Source organism: Mobula birostris, chromosome 23 (genome assembly GCF_030028105.1).
Source record: "Mobula birostris isolate sMobBir1 chromosome 23, sMobBir1.hap1, whole genome shotgun sequence".
Lineage (NCBI taxonomy): Eukaryota > Metazoa > Chordata > Chondrichthyes > Myliobatiformes > Myliobatidae > Mobula > Mobula birostris.
Window position 1 is genome coordinate 6,078,539 of NC_092392.1, and position 12,081 is coordinate 6,090,619.

At 41.5% G+C, this 12,081-nt stretch overlaps 1 protein-coding gene across 2 annotated transcripts in view; it reads right to left on the reverse strand.

The window, feature by feature from the left end:
- The window catches only part of zc3hc1 (zinc finger, C3HC-type containing 1), a 29,165-nt gene extending 22,320 nt beyond the window's left edge, over positions 1-6,845 (reverse strand). The window contains exons 1-4 of one of the 2 annotated variants that reach the window (XM_072241387.1): positions 6,725-6,845; positions 6,380-6,649; positions 3,592-3,706; positions 1,861-2,011 (exon numbers count right to left, since the gene is read on the reverse strand). In XM_072241387.1, coding sequence (XP_072097488.1) covers positions 1,861-2,011; positions 3,592-3,706; positions 6,380-6,486 — 373 coding nt within the window. In that variant the 5' untranslated portion in view covers positions 6,487-6,649; positions 6,725-6,845. The remainder of the gene's footprint in view (positions 1-1,860; positions 2,012-3,591; positions 3,707-6,379; positions 6,650-6,724) is intronic. The other variant, XM_072241388.1, reaches the window with a different exon arrangement.
- Between the last annotated feature and the right edge of the window lie 5,236 nt (positions 6,846-12,081).

Below are 12,081 nucleotides of genomic sequence, written 5' to 3' on the forward strand. Positions count from 1 at the left end.
TATACTGACCAATACTAAACTAGGCATGACAACCCACCTCAGAGTGCTGAAATGTTATGTTTATCCAGTTATATTATATGGCTCAGAATGTTGGACAATATCTAGTAACATGAGGAAATGAATTGAAGCAGCAGAGATGTGGTTTTTGAAGAGGATGCAAATAATATCATGGACAAAATGAATATCTAACGAGGATGTCATGAACAGAGCAAGCACAAAAAGTGAAATAATGTATGAGATCATGAAAAGGCAACGTAACTTCATTGGACATGTGATTAGGAAAGAGGAGTTCGAAAGCACGGTAAATATGGGAAAGATTGAAGGGAAGAAAGCAAGAGGAAGACAAAGACAAATGATGATGGAGACAGCAACCAGAGAACTGGAAATGAATACCAATGAATTGATCCATTTGACCCGAGACAGGAGTGTGTGGGCCATGGCAGTCAAAGCTCAAACTGGACACGGCACCTGATGATGATGATGATGATGATGATATTGACATTCTGCACAGCTCTCATCTCCATTTTTCAGGAGAGTCATGAACGGCATTAGAATGGCAAAAAAGAAAATAGTAAAGAGTGAAAATGCTGGAGGAAGTCAGCAGGCTGGGCAGCATCTGTAGAAAACAGTCGACGTTTTGGGCTGAGATCCTTCATCAGAACGTGGTCTTAGGTCGAAACATCAACTGTTCACTCTTTTCCAGAGATGCTGCCTGTCCTGCTGAGTTCCCCCAGTATTTTGTGTGTGTTTCTTTGGATTTTCAGCATCTACAGATTTTCTTGTGTTTGCAAAAAATGAAAAGCTCTAATGTGATAACTCTCTAAAAAAGCCAAACAGCTTGTTGTTCCCTTCTCTGTAAAGTAGAAAACTAAGGCGTGGCCTAATTAAAAATTTGGAAGAGATTGAAAAAGACACCCGTAGAGATGTGGTTTCCAATTGTGCACCATTCCAGGAATGGAGGCCATAAATATGAGAAAGCCAACATGAGTTTCAATAAGGAATATACATTACAAATTTACTTAGCAAGTAGTTAGTGTGTGAATTTAATCTCACACAGAGGATGCATTTAAGAGAAATACAGTTAGACCCAGGGGGAGAAAGGGAATCTTGCTGATTGGGTTGAAATGAATAAGGTGGAACCTAACAACTGACATGGTCCTGCTGGGTTCAATGAGATGTTTTCCCCTGTATTGTTATTTTTGGAAATAAATATTTCTGGGGAGCTTAATCATACAGCATTGAATGGGGGCAGAATTTAGCTAACGATGGGCAAAATCAGACCCAAATATTCCGTGGTTTCTACAGTTTTTACGCCTTCAACAAAACACAAACACTTCCAAGAGGACCACAACCTTGTCATTGGATTTGGAGGCTTGTGTGTCTCAGTGACCCAGAGAGCTGTGTTGACGGGAGTCAGGGCTTTACGCATTGGCTCTTGGCAGGGTCATCCATGCCAAACAGGTCAAAGGGTAGAGGACAAACTAAGAGTGGTCCAGTAGTCTTCCAGGTTCGGGGGTTCAGCTCAGGGTTAACAGCCCTGACTCGTAAAACAAAATTGTTAAGGAGACAGAAATGAAGAATCCTTCTACATCTGAGTGTGATGGTATTCCTGAGTCTCCACCCAGGACTTGCATGACAGACAGTAGTGAAACTCGAGAGGAAGCTACTACATGATGAAGGAAGCCCTGAACACCACCAGAGATGGAGGACCTTCATTGCTGGCCTAAACACCAGTGACGTAACAGTAAGTAAAACACAAACAAGCATGTGTGTTTTGTGACAGAGAAAAGAGTGAACTGGGAGGTGAAAAGGCAAATAATGACAATTTTAAAAAGAGTCAATATAAAACATACACCTTACATTTATTGATGTCCAATAATGGGTGCAGGGTTGCACACAGGAAAGCTTGGCAGCTGGAACACTTCAACGTATCACACTCAACATTAGTCCAGCCATACTTAGCACAGTGCAAAGGGGAGAGCTCAAACACCATGCCAGCCCATTTGAATGAGTATCTTTGTCAAGAAAAAGTGTGCTTAGTCCATTCATCAAGAAGCTTTTTCAACTTGGTGCACAACATTCCTGCTATGTTAATTTATCCTCACTCTGTCATAACATTAACGGCCATTAATGTATGTAGAGTGGGAGGAGCATGTTTTTAATCCCATATAATCAGGCATGGGGGGGCGGTGGGAGTACACTTCTCATCAGCTGAGTTTGGTAGAACATTGCTAGCTCTAGCTCCTTCCACAACTATATGCAGAGGGAACTGGGAAGGAAGAACTGGAGACCTGAAATTGTGCAGTTTGTCCAAAAGTTTTTCTTTCTGTTCCCTCACAGATTCTCTTTCTTACACTCTGTGAAGTTGTTGACTCATTGCACCTTTCAGAAAAATTAAATAAATGTTCATTCATGTGCACCTACATATTGGTAGGGACAAGCAATCCAACCGTCTGCGGCACTGGAAGTGAATCAGATTGCAGTTTTCCAGATAAAAGAAGTCTGTTCAGCTGCCACCACTGGTCTGTCACCCAACATAGCACAGGAGTTCACAAGTTCATGAATCACTAGTGGAAACTTGGCTCTTTTGAGTACTGTTATGCAGCCCTGCATTACCTCCTAGCATTTAATATTCAATTTCATGTTAACATTTCTTCTAGCTATAAATTAATTCCCATAGTCACATCATTCTACAGATATGCTGCTTTGAGCACCCTAACAAGCTGCATCACTGCTTGGTACAGAAACTGCACTCAGCTGACAGGATTGCTCTGCAATGGGTGGTCAAAACTGCCCAACGCATCACTGGCACCAGCACCAGCCTACCCGCCGTCAGGGACATACATATATACAGAAAGGTGCTGGAAAAGAGCCAGTATGCATGAAGGACCCTACAAACCCTGCCCATGGACTATTTGTCCCAGGAGGCTACGTAGCATCCCCACCACCAGACTCAAAAACAGTTACTTTCCCCCACGCAGGAAAACTGATCAACACCTCCACCCACTAACTCCAGCACTACTTTATTATTTCCTGTCAGTCACCTTATGTGTAGACTAGCAACACTTTATAGGCATACAATCAATCTGTGTATAGTATACAAGTTATCTTATGTATTTATACTTATTGCATTTTAAAATTATCATTGAGTTTATCTTTTGTAGGGTTTTTTTTCTACTGCATCAGATCCAAAGTAAAAATTATTTCATTTTCCTTACACTTGTGTACAGGAAATGACATTAAACAATCTTGAACCTTTACCTTGTGAAAACAAGAGACTATCAACCAGGACGCAGTCATTTTGCTGTTCATGTCTGCCCTGGTCATATCCCTATAAATATCTGGAGCTGTCTGACCGCTTTCTCTTTTAAATTGTCTAATAAATCAATATTTATATCATAAAAGCATTACTGCACTGAAACTGAAATTCAATATCTTGAAGTTGACCTAGAATATGTCAGCATTAGTGCTTCACTTTGCCATTACTTGGTATAGGAAATATTCTACTGTAGAATTGGGTATTACTGTTTGCAAGACTGAACAGAGATCTTAGATGCGTGTCTCTGAGTACGTAACAACATTGAAGGATATTGTGAAAGTTTCAACCCGTGAGAAAAAAGCTTCTTTGTTAGTCGAGTCACAAGGAACTGGCAATCCCGGTAAATCACTGTCATCTGGTGATTCAAGGATGGAAGTTGACTGATCACTAGGAAACAAAGATTAATAACACTTGGATATCAATACCATAAAGATCAATCTACTACTAGCAGAGCAAAGGAAGTAACAAGTTTACTCTTGGGCAATGTGTTTGTGATCATCAGATAGTTGATTGAAATTCCACTCCAGAGTTTTGAGCATATAAGCCAGGCTGACACGCCAAAGAAGATGGTAATAGCATAAAGGAAGATGCATACATAACATTTCATCTGCCATCTATCTGTTGGTGGAATATGCAAAATCAAACTGGCATCAGAAGCAGGTTATTAGTGACTGATGGCACTGTCAACAAAGTCTTCTATCACTGATGTTAAAAGTAGACTGATTGTGGGGTAATTGGTTGCATTGGATTTGTTCTTCTAAGAGCAGGACGTATCTGGGGATGTTTTCCACATTGTCAAGTAAATGCCTATTTTATAATTGTTCCAGAGCAGCTTGCTTCTGGAGGTTTTGGAACGTAGGTGTTCAGTACTCTGACAAGGAAGTGCTGAGTAGGCTTTGCTGCACCCAGTGCTCTGTTATTCCACTTGGCTTCACACCTCACCACAGCTTTGTTTCAAACATTAATACAAGAGTGGAATTCCAGAAGTGAGGCAAGACTGCTGCTGTCGACATTAAGGTAGTGTTTGAACAAGCTAAATGACAAGACAGCCTGATATAAATGAAGTTAATCAGTATCAAAGGAAAAACAATCTAATGGCTGAAGTAGGCATCACTGCATAGTGTCCAAATCTGTTTATAAGTCTTCAGTAATGAATCAGTCCATTCCTACACTTCTGCAACACATCACAAATCTGTTCCATTTTCTATGAACTGTAAGTCAGGACTATAATACCACTCTCCTCCCACAGTCCAAAGATGTACCGGTTCGTAGGTTAATTAGTCTTTGTAAACTTAGGGTAATTAACTTAGGGTAAAAGTGGATGTTGTAGAGTGATGTGAATTGAAGGGCTGTATGTCTAAATAAATAATGCAGATAGCAAGGCTTTGATGATACAGTATTTAACTACAGGCTGATAAGCAACAGTAGTATTTGTGTCATAGAACTATCAGACATACTGTATGGACTCACTCTTTGTCACATGGTCAAGCCACCTACCCTTAACATTCAAGGCCATTGTCATTGTTCAGTCCCCTACCATCAGCACCACAGATGACCTTTGAAAAAAAAACTCAATGGGATCATATCAGACCAGACAAGAGCAAGGCCAGACGTTTGCTTCCTGATGTCCCCAATCTGTTCTACTTTCCATGAGCACAAGTCAAGAGTATAATGTAATACTTTTCCTTCCCTTTTATCAGTTCACAAAATGCACTACACCAACGCTATTCCAAGGGCACCCGAGACCTTTGACCTTTTGGCACCAAGTAGTATAAGAACTGTAGATTCCTCTCCAAGCCACACACAATCGGGAAATGAAAGACATCAAATTCTGGAACTCCTCACCCAGCATTATTGTGGGAATACCTTCACAAGTACGATTACTGCAGATCAAGGTGGCAGCTCAGCTCTACACTCTTCAGGGCAATAAATACTTGGCCAGCAAAGCCCAGAGCCCAAAACCTGAATTTAAAAAGTTATTAAAATAGGTACAAGAACAGAGATATTTGGAAGTAGCAAATATCTGAAAGTAGCAAGATAGGCTGACAAAGTACTTAAAGTACAAGCATCCTGAGATTTACATAGAGAGACAGAGTTCAAGAAAAAAATAAATCTTAATAATTTTTTATAAAGCAGAAAACAGCTCCAGGCACTGCACTTTAGGAAAGGCATAGAAGTTTTATCTAGGGTGGAGAATTAGTTAACCAAAGTGATTTCAGGACTTGTGGATAAATTGGTACTATTCTATTTGAAACAACGGCTACAAGGCAATCTGATAAAAGTATATAAAATTATTAAGGATATAGACAGAGTACATTAAGCAAAGTTGTTGGTGTGTCAAGACCAGGGAATATTGTACAGAACTAGAGAAAATAAATTCAACGAATAGTATTCATCTAGAATGTAGTGCCCGAAGTAGAAGTGGAAACAGATACGATCATGATATTCAAAAAGAGCTGAATAAGTATAAGAAAGAAAATTGCAGGAGAATCTGATTAGCTGAATTGCTTACTCAATAGATTGAAGGGCCTCCTGTGACTTAACAATTCAAATATCCTGCTTAAAAAGCATTTCACTGGTAAAGGTGCCATTCTATATGAGGTGTTAACTGAACGTCTAACTACCCTACGAGGATCATGTGACACCAACTTGCAGAGGGACATGGCCTCTATTCCCTGGCCAAGTAAACAAAGGAGAAAAATTATAATTGGACATCAATGTGCTATTGAAGCACCCCTGAATAACAGCACTGGATTATACGATGAAATCTCTGGATTGGAATGAACTCACAAGCAAATTACTCAATGGTACGATTGGTATGGAGATGCACACAGAGATCCAGGACTGCAACTGGGTATGCTGCTCGTTTTTGCAGCTACTTCACATTGGTAACCGTTAAAAACGGATTGTCCTGAACAGTTTGCAGTGAGGAACAATCCCCAGACATACATGTCGGAGACGGAGTACTGACGCTGGGCCCATTCATTCCCATGCCCAGAAGGGCACCGCGCGCAAATACCATCGGTAAGAAGCAATAACCCCAAGGTGCATTAAAATTACGTCTCTGCGATGCTGTCGGACAGCAGTTGCCGCACTTTCTGCGGAGTCTCAGCCACACTTTTGGTGCTTGGTGAAGGATGATCACATTCATTCCCGGGTGTCGCCATCTTTGATCCTACGGTTATCAGCGTCTCACCCACAACAAACTCCTCACAAACGTTCCGGGCTGGAGCTCCCGCCCCGATCAAACAGGTCGGCAAAGCACACCTGAGAGACGTCCGAAACGCTGGAGAGCGACGGGCAGCATCAAAAGCGGTTTAGATACTTCCCCTGCAAATGAGAGAGTCACATCAACAAAATGCTCATTTAACGTCGCGCAGACAGTTGAGTTTTTCTTCAACCCACCGAGAGCAAGCCGGTGCGGAACTAATTTGGGCTACATTCCTCCTTCACTTGTCGAAGAAGGAAGTTGGCTTTATTTCTTTATTTCTTATTGACTTCTTTGGAAACGCCGTTCTCTTTTCATCCCAGCAAAGAGATGTGCAGATTAATCTCTGGGGCATTTTGTCCAGCGACCTAGGAGGGAAAAAATCAAGTAGTTTAAAAAAAAATTTGCTTTCTTTGGAAACTTTTATTAGTTAAAAAAATAAATGTTATTTGACAGTCGTGTAATTATCGTATGTTTAGTTTGAATTAGACATTAGCAACCCTGTCAGACTGTCATGGATATAAGAGACCTCATATAAAGTACAGAAGAAATGCAGGCAAGTTTTCCTTAGTGTCTTGATCAACATTTCTCTCTCAGTCAGTATCAGAAAAACAGATTTGTCGCATTGCTACGTGCGGGTGTGTGCTGTGAGCATAATGGCGGTTGCAGTTGCCGTATTAAAACACCAACTACATTTATAGCATATTGTTGTACATGTTTCAGAACTTCCTAAGGTCATGAAAAGTCTATTTAATAGTAAGTGATTTTTAAGCCAATGCGTTCAGGGATATTGTTGATGGTACCAAATGTGACTTAGCAAGTGTCAACAGAGTTATGTCAGAGTTAAGTCCTGACGAAGGGTCTCGGCCTGAGAGGTCGACTGCACCTCTTCCTAGAGATGCTGCCTGGCCTGCTGCGTTCACCAGCAACTTTTATGTGTGTTGCTTGAATTTCCAGCATCTGCAGCATTCCTGTTGTTAACAGAGTTATGTTAGTAGTTTAGCAATCCTATGTTCGTGACTTCAGATCCTTCCTTGGCAAGATGTGTAAACAAGATTTTGTGTACAGTCTCTGGTTTCCTTCTTCTAGGAGTTGTGCCCTCTTCATTTCCAGTGCTGATGAAGGATCACGGTTCAAAACATCAGCTGTTCATTTTCCCCTGTTGATGCCGCTTGACCTGCCGAGCTCATCCAGCACTGTGTAGGTGTGTTGTTCCCTTCACCTCCGCATGCGTTAGACTAAAACGCCGATATTTCAACCAACTTGGCTTTGCAAATCATAGTGTTGCTGTTTAAACTACCCTTATCAAGGGCACTGATGGAGTATTGGGCAGAATAATGAGCCACATTTTAAGAAGGATGGCAGGAAAGGTAATGTGGAACTAATTCAGCAGGATCTTGCTTGCTGTGAAAAAAGCATGCTTAATTGCAGAAAGCTGACGCTATTTTATTTGCAATGGATGATGAACATCGTAACGAGAAACAGTTCACCATTGTACTGAGCATTACAAACTTTATTATGTTGATAAATGTAAAGGATTTAGGACGGCGAGCTAAAGAACGTGACTGATACAAAGAGCATATCAACATTTATCAATATTTGCTGAAGGTAATGAAAAAAAGAATGAAAAATAACAAATTAGAAATACTGTGCATTTGGAGAATAAGTAATTGGTTTATGACTTGTTGCTTTTCTATTATACATTATATATAATTCTGTATAATTCCAATCAAACTAATCTCAGAAATTAAAAATTTATTCTTGGCGACCAATTTCTTCATCCAAGCCACAATTCCGCATGATCATTCTTGCCCCTGAGACAGAAAGTTGTGGATCATGTTGAACTCCAAACACTTAAGCAGTGATGCAGACCAGTTGTTCAATGTACTCTTGAGAAATTCCTTTGCTCTTTGAAGTGCTCTGACTTGATTAAAGTACCAACCCCAGCCCCTGTTAGCCCTCTGAGGTAAAAGATACCTGTTTCTACTTTAGGAAAAGATTGTAAGGAGTTGGCTTAGTTTTCTGGTTGATGCCAGAGATTCTGCAGAAGTTGGAACTCTGGGCTAGCATGGCAGTGTAGTGATTAGTACAACACTGTACAGCCCCAGTAATCACCATTCGGGGTTTGATACCCACAACTGTCTGTAAGAAGTGTCTACGTTCCCCCCATGGCTGCATGGGTTTCCTCCAGGTGCTCCGGTTTCCTACCACATTCGAAAAGACGTACAACTGGAGTTAGTGAGATGTGGGTGTGTTATTCTGTGTGTCATGATTGATAATCTTCCCTCAGCTAATACTAGAAAAAATGTAATTGCTTGTGAGACCTCGTTGAGTGAAATTTACCCGCTGAGATTCCTACATTACGTAAGTAACAGTGTGTGTGAGCAGCATTTAATTGATGGTTGGGATGTTCTACAGTTGTTACCGAGCACTTGGTGTAGGTGTATTTAATTGATGGTTAAGTGTGTTGGGATGTTCTACAGTTGATATAGAGCATTTGATGTGGGTACAAGAGTATGAAAAGTATTTAATTGATGGTTAAGTACGTTGGGATGTTCTATGGTTGTTATACAGCATTTGATATAGGTACAGGAGTGTGAGAAGTATTTAATTGATGGTTAAGTACGTTGGGATGTTCTACAGTTGATGTAGGTACAGGAGTGTGAGAAGTATTTAATTGATGGTTAAGTACATTGGGATGTTCTACAGTTGATGTAGGTACAGGAGTGTGAGAAATATTTAATTGATGGTTAAGTACATTGGGATGTTCTACAGTTGATGTAGGTACAGGAGTGTGAGAAGTATTTAATTTGGCTCTTTTTGCCCCTCCACCCTGTTCTGCCTTGAAGCAAAATTGTGGTTGATCATCTACCTCAAACAATATTTTCTTTCTCCAATGTCATATTCCTTATTTATTTTTAATATCTAGAAATGTATTAAAACATAGAAACATACAGCACAATACAGGTCCTTTGGCCCACAAAGCTGTGCCGAACATGTTCCTACCTTAGAACTACCTAGGCTTTACCCATAGCCCTCTATTTTTCTAAGCTCCATGTAGCCATCCGGGAGTCTCTTAAAGGACCCTATCGTTTCCGTCTCCACCACCGCTGCCAGCAGCCCATTCCACACACTCACCACTCCCTGCGTAAAAAAACTTACCCAACATCTCCCCTGTACCTACTTCCAAGCACCTTAAAACTGTGCCCGCTCATGCTAGCCATTTCAGCCCTAGGAAAAAGCCTCTGACTATCCACACAATCAATGCCTCTTATATTCTTGTTCACCTCTATCAGGTCACCTCTCATCCTCCATCGCTCCAAGGAGAAAAGGCCGAGTTCACTCAACCTATTCCAATAAGGCATGCTCCCCAATCCAGGCAACATTCTTGTAAATCTCCTCTGCACCCTTTGTTTCCACATCCTTCCTGTAGTGAGGTGACCAGAACTGAGAACAATTGGGGTCTGACCAGGGTCCTGTATAGCTGCAACATTACCTCTCGGCTCTTTAACTCAATCCCACAATTGATGAAGGCCAATGCACCGTATGCCTTCTTAGCCACAGAGTCAACCTGTGCAGCAGCTTTGAGTGTCCAATGGACTCGTACCCCAAGATTCCTCTGATCCTCCACACTGCCAAGAGTCTTACCACTAATGCTATATTCTGCAATCATATTTGACCTACCAGAATGAACCACCTCACACTTATCTGGGTTGAACTCCATCTGCCACTTCTCAGCCCAGTTTTGCATCCTATCAATGTCCCGCTGTAACCTCTGACAGCCCTCCACACTATCCACAACACCCCCAACCTTTGTGTCATCAGCAAATTTACTAACCCATCCCTTCACTTGTTCATCCAGGTCATTTATAAAAATCACGAAAAGTAGGGGTCCCAGAACAGATCCCTGAGGCACACCACTGGTCACCGGCCTCCATGCAGAATATGACCCATCTACAACCACTCTTTGCCTTCTGTGGGCAAGCCAGTTCTGGATCCACAAAGCAATGCCTCCTTGGATCCCATGCCTCCTTACTTTCTCAATTGCCTGGGGTACCTTATCAGATGCCTTGCTGAAATCAATATACACTACATCTATGGCTCTACCTTCATTAACGTGTTTAGTCACATCCTCAAAAAATTCAATCAGGCTTGTGAGGCACGACCTGCATTTGACATAGCCATGCTGACTATTCCTAATCATATTATGCCTCTCCAAATGTTCATAAATCCTGCCTCTCAGGATCTTCTCCATCAACTTGCCAACCACTGAAGTAAGACTCACTGGCCCATAATTTCCTGGGCTATCTCTACTCCCCTTCTTGGATAAGGGAACAACATCCGCAACCCTCCAATCCTCCAGAACCTCTCCCATCCTCATTGATGATGCAAGGATTATTGCCAGAGGCTCAGCAATCTCCTCCCTCGCTTCCCACAGTAGCCTGGGGTATATCTCGTACGGTCCCGGTAACTTATCCAACTTGATCATTGGTTTGAACACAATTAATGACACTGGTCCTGCACAGACCCCTGGATTGGAGAATCCCAAAGTACCATCACTATTTGTTGGAATTTTTTTTCCAATTTCAATCCTAAATGGCTTGCATATTATTTTAAAACTGTGTCCCTTAGTTTCCCCATAGTCCCATAGTTCTGGACTCTTAATGGGGGGGGGGGCGGAGGGGAAATATCTGTCCTTTTGAGCCATCTGAAACATGCTATTTCAATGAAGTCACTTCCCATTCTTTGAGTTGACTTTGTGTGACCAATCTGCCATCCCAGAAACCCATCTGATAAAGCTTCAACTCACTCCTGCCACAGTAACTATATCCTTTTTAGCCAAGCAAACCAAATTTTACATAGAACATAGACTAGTACAGCACTGGGACAGGCTACAGTGTTGTGTTGAACCAATTAAATTAGTAATCAAATGGCCAACTATCTTCTGCTAACACAATGTTCATATCCTACATTCATCTGCCTATCTAAACTTCTCCTAATGTACAGAATCTGCCTCTACCTTCACCCAGGCAGCCACCACTTTTTGTGTAAACAAAACCTTGCCCCTTACATCTACTTTAAAATCACCCCCTCATTTCAAATACATACCCTCTGGCATTAGACATTTCAACCCAGGGAAAAAGATGCCCTCTGTCGATTCTATCTATGCTTCTCGTAATCTTATAAACCTCTGTCAGATCTTCCCGCAGCCTCCAGCTCTCTAGAGAATACAAGTTTGTCGAACCTCTCGTTGTATCACATGCCCTCTAATCCTGGTAAACCCCTTCTGCACCCTCTCCAAAGCCTCGACATCCAGTTTCATAAAGACCCTTTATCATCGTAGTAAGAAATGGTGTTGTGGGAGATCAGATGTGATTTTTATTAAATGGTGGGGAGGCGTGAGGGTCTGTATGAATAATTTCTAAGGAACCCTTGTATACCTTTGTACTTAACCCTTTATGAATAAAGGCAATTTTACCATCAAGCTGGCTGCTCCGTCGCACGTTAATCTCAGTACCTTTCATGCCAATCACGCTTCATGTTTAATTGACTT